This window comes from Perna viridis, chromosome 4 (genome assembly GCF_037379345.1).
Source record: "Perna viridis isolate PV_CMFRI_1.1 ecotype Kerala chromosome 4, ASM3737934v1, whole genome shotgun sequence".
In the NCBI taxonomy this organism is placed as follows: Eukaryota; Metazoa; Mollusca; class Bivalvia; order Mytilida; family Mytilidae; genus Perna; species Perna viridis.
In genome coordinates this window covers 22,843,873-22,852,820 of record NC_142448.1, presented here as the reverse complement: position 1 = coordinate 22,852,820, position 8,948 = coordinate 22,843,873, and the positions used below count along the sequence as shown (strand labels likewise).

At 32.5% G+C, this 8,948-nt stretch overlaps 1 protein-coding gene across 6 annotated transcripts; it reads left to right on the top strand.

The window, feature by feature from the left end:
- Positions 1-52: 52 nt before the first annotated feature.
- On the top strand, positions 53-8,690 carry LOC148619362 (rho GDP-dissociation inhibitor 2-like). 6 transcript variants are annotated; one of them, XM_088579188.1, is made up of 5 exons: positions 53-117; positions 829-1,022; positions 2,295-2,378; positions 3,760-3,903; positions 6,769-8,690. In XM_088579188.1, exons 2-5 carry the CDS (start codon positions 839-841, stop codon positions 6,963-6,965), a joined length of 609 nt encoding a protein of 202 aa, XP_088435314.1. In that variant the 5' UTR covers positions 53-117; positions 829-838; the 3' UTR covers positions 6,966-8,690. The 6 variants fall into 6 exon arrangements, with proteins under 6 accessions (XP_088435314.1, XP_088435311.1, XP_088435315.1 ...); XM_088579185.1 differs by lacking the exon at positions 3,760-3,903 and adding an exon at positions 3,573-3,716; XM_088579189.1 differs by having other exon boundaries at positions 53-176.
- The last annotated feature ends 258 nt before the right edge of the window (positions 8,691-8,948 follow it).

Genomic DNA, 8,948 nt, shown 5'->3' with positions numbered 1-8,948 from the left:
GCTTTTACTGCTACATTTTTTAATTTGAAGAACTATTTCAATTAACTGTAGTAAATTGCCGGAAGTTGAATTCATCCGCCCCACCCGGCATTAGGAGAAGCACAGTGCCCAGGAAAAGTTAGTAATGTATAATGATTAATTTTAGTCATCTTAACATAGTTCCATCGAGTCTTTCAGTTAAGTACATATATTTATTCGATGAACAATTAATTATGTACAAAATCTTTGTTTTCGGGTTGTGAGCATAATACTGGCCCCGTCATGGCTGCAGTGTCAATCTTGACTTCCTGCTTCATTTTTTGTCCACTGAGTAAATGATACAGTGAACATTAGGACAGATAATGATGGTTTGCCCCTCCCATAAAGACATCTTAATTCGTCGAACTAGTGTTAGCTATGTTTATGTATTTTGATGTTTTAATGCAGTTTATAGAGTGATACATAATTATGTCAATATGTGGAATTAAATTTAAAAATGCACTGTTTCTACAAGAACGTGTACATAAAGTATATATATATTTTATCACATTACATGTAACACTAATATGCCTGACTCCAGTTTTTCCTTTGTTTCATATGAAGGCAACTAAACAAAATAGTTCTAGACTTGAGAGGGTTTAATTTGTTAAAAATGCTTAGTCTTAGAACTGTCTGATAGAATACTTTAGAAATTAAACTTAGATTTTGGAAAGATTATTTTTCACTTGCCCATGGAATTATGAAATGTCAAGAAAGTTGTTCATGCTAATTAGCTTAGATCTGGTAACTATAAACCATTTATATAAAGATATCATGTTCAGATCTGATACATAATGTTGATAATTACAGATCTAAAAATATGGCTGAATCTGAAGCTGTTCATCCGCAGGAAGATGTTAAAGATGATGAAACAGATGCCCCAGGATACAAACCGCCAGAATTCAAACCTTTAGAGGACATGCTCAATCAAGATGCTGACGATGAAAGTCTTGTTAAATACAAACAGGCTTTACTTGGAGGGGGTGGAGATGCCACAGACCCTTGTATGTATTTATTAAAGTTGCATCAGATATGCTTTTTATCTGGTGGGCATAGCCTGGGAATTGCCAAAGAGTATCGTCCCTTTGCAGACTGGTTACCTGATAGCTACATGTAACTGATCTGCATAGGACACAAGGATGGCACTCCTGATATTTGAGCCCCTAGCAAGAAATTACACAGAGGAAGTCGATCATCCACCAAACTAATAATTTTAATCATCCCTGAGAGTCCTCAGCATTTGGACCACCTTAAAAGCTGCTCCAGGCACATTGATATAACAATTCGATTCTTGAAGCCCATTGCAATTAAAAAATGGCATTATTCATTTTGGTTATTTTAATAACTTAGTATAAATAGCTAGCTGTGGTTGGAACATACTGCAGTTTTTTCCCTGCCTTATCTCTGTTGTACCTGACATCCCACATTTTATACTATTTTGTACTATGTGGTAAATATGTGTTATCTGCTGAAATGTAAGTTCAATGTAAATATGATGTTATAATTTTAATATTATATGAAATGTATCATGTCCTCACAGACCCATTTATATGGATAATAGAAGTTCTTCAGAAAATTGAGTTGAAAAATCTCAAACTTTCTGTTACCAAAAATTCTTTTCATATTACTTCAGTGTACATGTAGATTTGTTAATAGGACATTAAAAACAGCAACTCGCTGTATTTTGAGCATTAGAGATTGTGAAAACCACAAATGGCAGAGTTGTTTAACACAAACAGTTATTACCATGTTCATCCATGTATAAAAATGTGTAAAATTTCCCATACCTTGCCATAGAAATAGTTAAATAAGATTTAGTTATGAAAATGTACTAATGATGTATTAACATTTGGTAGAAAACCAAAAAAAAAATCCAAAACAGAAAACCATGTAGAATTGAAAAGACTGATGTTGGCACATTCCCTGAAGTGCATTTGTGTTTCTTGTTTAGGGATTAAAATACAGCAGTGTCTAGGTTCCTTTGAACAAATGAGCTTTAGTATTTGCATATATCTGTATCATGTGTATACAGATCATAGATTTGGAAGAAAGTCCTTGATACACACAGGAGAATGCAGTAACGGTACTTAAGGTAGTTCTGATTTAACGTTAGACATGTTAGATGCCTTGCTGCTTCATAAACTTTAGTTGATATCGCATAAAAAATAAAAACAGTTATGAAGCCATAACATAATTTCTTTTTTTCTAACCCATTTTGTCAACTTGTGTTTGAAAATATTAGAAGCCCATCTTATGTTTTTTTATCTTTCTTACAGTTCCCAATGACCCAAGACGTGTCATTGTAACAGAATTGGCATTAATTGTACAAGATAGAGAAGATGTATGCTTAGACCTCACAGGTAAAGTTTTTAACAAGTTGTATGTGGAGAATTTGAGATCCTCTGTAATCCATATTACATGTACATTTAGATATTGTCAGTGGTAGACATGATTCAGGGTGCAGAAAAACCAACTTATATGTAACTATTGTCCTTTTTATATGCTGATCTGAAAACCATACATTCATCTATTATTTAAATCAACCTATCAAGAACAATGACTCTTGCAAAGTGCAAATTTCATTAACAATTTTTGATAAGTTTTCTCTCAAAAGTGCAAGAATTAAAAGACAAACAGTTAACTAGGATTAGTAATGTAGTCATACAAGGGTTTAGACATGCACGAATATTTGAATAGAAAGAACATTTATTTTTTAATATATGGAAAAGAAACCACTGGCTGGTGGTATTGGACTGTCTTACTATGTATTTACATGCAGGTCCGGGTGATAAAAGAATAGGCCTGCAGCAGCGCTAAGCTTGTCGTAAAAGGCGACTAAATAGTGCTCAGAAACCTAGCCGGGGGCTAGGCGCTCTGCCCACAGAGCAACTGGGATGTGTGCCTCAGGTGGTGGAATGGGGTAACCCTGGCGTGTTACATGCTGGGGTTGTCAGGCTATAATACTGAAAACCTGACCGCAAACCATAGTGGTGCACCGTGTTAGGAAAGATGCCACGTTAAAGAACCCTGCTGTGGTATTCGATAGGAGTAGGAACCTTCGCGCTCCGCCACAGGAGGCTAAATTGCCTGACCTTACCCATCCCCCCTTTTTCCAGTGGTAATCAAAATTTGTCGACCCTATTATCCTTGTGTCCCATCCTTTTTTTTCATTTCATGTTCATTTAATCATCCATTTCATGTTCATTGTCTGAATATAGCTGAAATATTGCTGCTCAGATGTTAAACCCCAACAAACAAAACAAACATACAGAATACAGAACCAGAATAAGAAAAATGAAAAAACTTGTACAACAGACCTGAATTGAACCGGTATAATTTTCTATTTTGAAATCAGAATAGCCAGAAAAATAATGTCAATAGCCAGTAATTTTTGCCTGCTTCTGTCTCTTAATGAAAACACTGATTAGTTACTTATTCTAATCATTACTTTATAGGAACAAGTATAGGTTATATTTTGGACAACCAATTCTAACACTATGAGCCAAATTATTAAATTGATATATATTTATACATTATGTACTGCTATTTTTCAGGTGATTTATCAAAGTTAAAAGAAAAAGTATTTACTATCAAAGAAGGAGCTCAGTATAAAATGAGAGTAAAATTTTATGTACAGAAGAAAGAACTGGTATCCGGATTAAAATATGTACAGAAAACATACCGAAAGGGAATCAAAGGTATAATAGTGTTTCATTATATTGTCTCATGTTTATTTTCCAGGAGACTTGTCCAAGCTGAAAGAACAAGTATTTATAATTAAAGAAGGCACACCTTATAAAATGGGAGTAAAATTTTATGTCCAGAAAGGGGAACTTGTGTCAGGTTTAAAATATGTTCAGAAAACCTACAGAAAAGGTGTTAAAGGTATATAGCATGTTGTCCCCACATGTATTCAGAAATGTTGTTTGCATGGTTTATGTTGTAGCAGCATGTATATTGTGCTTAACATTTGTAGAAGTCTGAATTGATTTGTCGGCATGATTTCAGCAGTTACATGTATACTTTTAAATTCTGTAATTATTGTTAATAATTTATGTTGCAAAATATCAGTGTTAATAAAGTAAAAAAAACTTAAGTTGGATTTTCTTAGTATCTTTATTGTAATAACTTGTTGAAAATTCACAATAGTAAATGCTTGCAATAGTTACTGAATTCTCATTTTTAGTTGTTGCCAATGTCCTCCGTCAAGATCTAATCAAGGGACATATGAATGGTCTGCTAACTATTGTCACAGTAACTTAGTAGATGCTTTCCTTTTGAGATGGCTTGTCAGATTACAGATTACTGGCTAATTTCATTAGGATGTATTGTAATGACGAAGTGCCATGTTCATACTATATTTTGTTTTTATTCCACAGCTTTTGTTGGAATAGTTACTTTAATATACTATTTTTAGCTCACCCGACTGAAGGCCATGTGAGCTATTGCCATCACTTGGTGTCCATCGTTGTCCATCGTCATTATCAATCTTTCAAAACTCTTCTCCTCTGACACTACTTGACCAATTGGAACCAAACTTGGTATGAATGTTTCTTGGGGTATCCTGCATGGAACTGACTAGGGGATTTTTGATCCATCAAAAATCATGGCTGCCTTTACTAAAAATAGAACATAGTGGTCAGAGTTGTTTTTTGCATATATCTCCAAAGCCATTTGGTTTAGCTAAATTTGTTGAGAAGAAAGTGTTCAGCATTATGATATCTATCTGCAGTCAAATTTTCGTTTTAATCTGTTAAGCCATGTTGGAGTTATTGCCCCTTTTCAATGTTTTTTTGCTGTTTTTTAATGTTATTTCTTTCAAAAATCTTCCCTTCTGACACTACTTGACCAATTGGAACCAAAGTTGGTATGAATGTTCCTTGGGGTATCCTGCATAGAACTGATGTGGATATTTTTGATCTGTCAGAAAAGATGGCTGCCATTACTAAAAATAGAACAGAGGTCAGACAGTTTTTCACATATATCTCCAAAAATGTTAGGTTAAGCCAAATTCTTTCAATAGCTGAAATGATCGTTATTATTAGGACTTCAAAAGTTTTCAGGTATAAAAGTTGTCAGACAAGTCCTTATAAGAGTTGCAACTTGAAAGGGGAGAAATGACATGTTTTTTTTTTACTCTTTTCTGCCAATATCTTGAAAACTATGATAGATAGAAAGAAACTTTCAATTTCTGAAATGATCCTTATGATAAGTCCTACCAAAGTGTTCATGAGTCAAAATTGTTGGACAACTTCTTGTTAATTTTATTGTCCATGAAAGGCAAAATTCAACCAGGTGAGTAATTCAGGCTACTTGTAGCCTCTTGTTTAGATTTTCTCCATAGCAGAAATCTCAGAAATATCTTTTCTGAAACAACTTGGTGTATTCCTTTCATAATTGGTAGAATGTGTTATAAATTGTAGAAGATGTTATCTTCACATTGATTAGGCTCAAATGTTTTTGGAATAATGGAGCTAAGAATATTTTCAAGATTCTTCATTAGACTTTTCTGAAACAGCTTATTGTATTTCTCTAATATTTGATAGGATGTGTTATGAACTGTAGATGATACCTCCATTTTTAATTGGCACAAATGTTTTGGGAGTAAAGAAATGGAACTATTTTCAAAATTTCTCTATAACAGACCTTGTGGGTGCATCTTTTCTAAAACTGTATTCCTTCCATATTTATTTAAATTTATTGTTATGAACTTTATTTTGATTTAATACAAATGTAGAAGTTATGGGACTGGGACTACTTTCAAATATCTCACAGAACTTGTTGATAGATCGCTTCTGAAATTTTTATGTGCATTCCGTCCATACTATGTAAGATGTATTTTCACAAATTTTTAGATGAGCTTACTATTCAACAAGTCTAGTTGGAATTATGTGAATTCTTATTTTTTTAAATATTTTTCAACAGAAAATGACCTTGTGGATGCATCTCCTTAGAAACTCTTGATGGTTTGCTTCTATATTTTGCACAATGGGATGTTGTGAAGTGTAGATGTGTAGACAACTTAAAATTACTTCAGGTTTTTAGTTGGGATATATGTCTGTTCGAAGCAATTCTGTAAGAGCTAAATCATCTGTCATTTTCAGTTTTTGTTGTAGCTTTTGTGTTATTTATTTCAAGTTCATTCGTTTTTACATCTGTTAGTGGAATTCAGTAGTTGTTACATTTATCACTGCATGAAGTTAACCCTTGCCAAAGTTTGATATTTTTTGTATAAGTACATGTACATATAACTTTGAATCTTTCTCAAGATAGCAAGCTTTAGTATAGTATTATCTAATGTTTAAAAATGCAGAATGATAGGATTATAGATATGAGCAAATAAGTTGATAGCATTCCAGAATTTGTGTCCTGCTTCAATTTCTACAACTACAGGTTATGTAGTATAGCAGTATAATAACATGTATGATTTTTTTTGGATAATTATTTTCCTGATTTTTGGTATATGGGGAAGTTGTGCTATTTGAAATACATTACATTTGCTATTGTTTCACACGTCAATATTTTTACATATGCACAAACCGAACAATATTGGCGACTTGCAGGTACTGGTACATGTTTTTGTTACCACAGCTGGATGGGAGAGAGCTAATTTTTATGTGCATTTTATTTTGATATTCTAGCGCAGAGAAAAATAATTCATGATACAATTGCATATTCACAATATGCTAATGATAAATGTATATAACCAATTTATGCTGTGTAAAGTAAAACTATGATGTTTTCTTTCAGTTGATACATCAAAATTTATGGTTGGCAGTTATGCTCCCAAATCTGATCCTCAAACATGGACCACCCCTATAGAAGATGCTCCCTCAGGAATGATTGCAAGGGGTGATTATAAAGTGGAAAGTTTATTTACTGATGATGATAACAATGAACACCTGAAATGGACATGGAAGTTTGAGATTAAGAAGGAGTGGGCATAACAAACCCTGGTTTCCAGCTCGTCATTTTTATCTCATACTATGTAGCTTTTACATTTTGTATATTTGTTTATATGCTCTTGTAACTTACAATGATCTGCCTGTTGAATGCCTGTGCTCTAAGTAAGTGCCTCTGTATAGAAGTCTTTAACTAGTCAACCAATATATATTAACAATAGAGCTAGAATGTAAATCAGCTTAGGTCAAATAAAAAAAAAATGTGTTTTATTCCAAGAGGTGACCAGAACCACACATATTTATTTATTTGGCCTCTGTGCTGTTACAAAGTAGCTTAACAATTGTAGCTTATTTTGCTGGATTTGAAATCATTACTATTAAATAGCAGGATGTAGTAAATGAAGTTGTAAAGGTTCAGTAATACTTGGATTTTCCCCCAAATTTTTGATTTAATTAGATCAATTTTTGAAACATCACCTAAATATCTTTTATCATGTCTTTATATATTTATGTGCCAAATGGTCAAAACCGCCCATGAACAAGAACTACAATATTTTTTTTTGTAATTTGAACATAATATACATCTTGTCTACTTAATAACTGCTGTTTCATCCATTTTCTAATGGATCTATTATTAATGTATTTGGTTTGTTTTGTTGGTTTTTGGTCGTGTCTTTATCATTACTGTATTGACAAGAAAAGCATAGTTCTCATTTGTATTTATCAAATTTGAAATCATGATGACAATAATGTAGAATTTTTAATGGAAAGCTTTTGTTAAGTCTATGTCAGTATTGTTGTCTTATATCAATTGAAGGTGGGTCATGTAGATGATGCACATTTAAAGCGCCCCTATTATAGTCAGAAATTTGATCATTACTTTTCCTGTGACCAAGAAAATCAAGTCGACATATTCTGTAATATTTTATCAGGCACATTCCATAATTAATATATTGATATCATTTTGTAGCCAGATAAAAGTCTTTTTTTTTTTTTTGAATTGATGACACCATTGTTAAAATGATGTATATCTTCAATGTATTTATGGTATGGTCACAAAGTCTGTTTTGCTTCTGTGGTAATTTGATGGACAAGACTGTTTTATGGACAACAACCAGAATTAAACGTTAACTGATTTTTCAAGCTTTAATGTATTTCTATGACCTGATGCATGTTAAATGTACCATATGTGTTATATCCAGCATTTATCTATTGTGCAATGTTCAATAAGAAGATGGATGCAGAAATGAATTTACCATTCATTGTGCTAATATGAAACTGTAATGTAGATCATTGCTAGTGCTCATGTGAATTTTTTTTAAGATAAGATCATTCTGTATTTGTTGAACTTGTAAAACATGGGAGATTTATATTTATCTCATGTTAAGTGTCTAATTTTTAGTGGCTTTAGGTACATGTACTTGTGTCCTGTACAAAATTGGGATTTTTAAAGTATGATGTTACATGTAGCAAATATTGATTTTTCTCTTTTCAAGAGGTTTCAAGAGTAACACAATTGATACATGCATTTGTTCTTAACATTAAATTCAATAATTTGACCATATTTTTTTTTAATTCTGATCAAAAGTTGTGCGCTAGAATGTTTGTTATGACCATTAATTTGCAATGTTTGTACATTTACAGATGAATTCTTGGTGCAATTCAGTATGGTATATTTCATTCTGTTATATTATGCTGGTGCTGTTTCTATGCAATCATCATTAAGTGCTGGACATAATGAGTTATGCCAAATAAATGGTGGTGTATCTATATATGAGTTTTAATCCCCATGTCCTAATGATTAAAATTGCACATTTATAAATTTTACCGAACTGACTTGCAAAGAACAAAATGATATGGTATAGTTGAAACAGGTTGAATGGTGCCCAAACACTCTTCTAAATATGTAGGAAATAGAATTCATAGATGTAATAATACTGAAGTCAACTTTGCACAGCCAAAATTTTCTGAGGGTATAAAATGCAAACATCATACTTGTGAAGGTACTTGTGTTAGTGGATATCAATT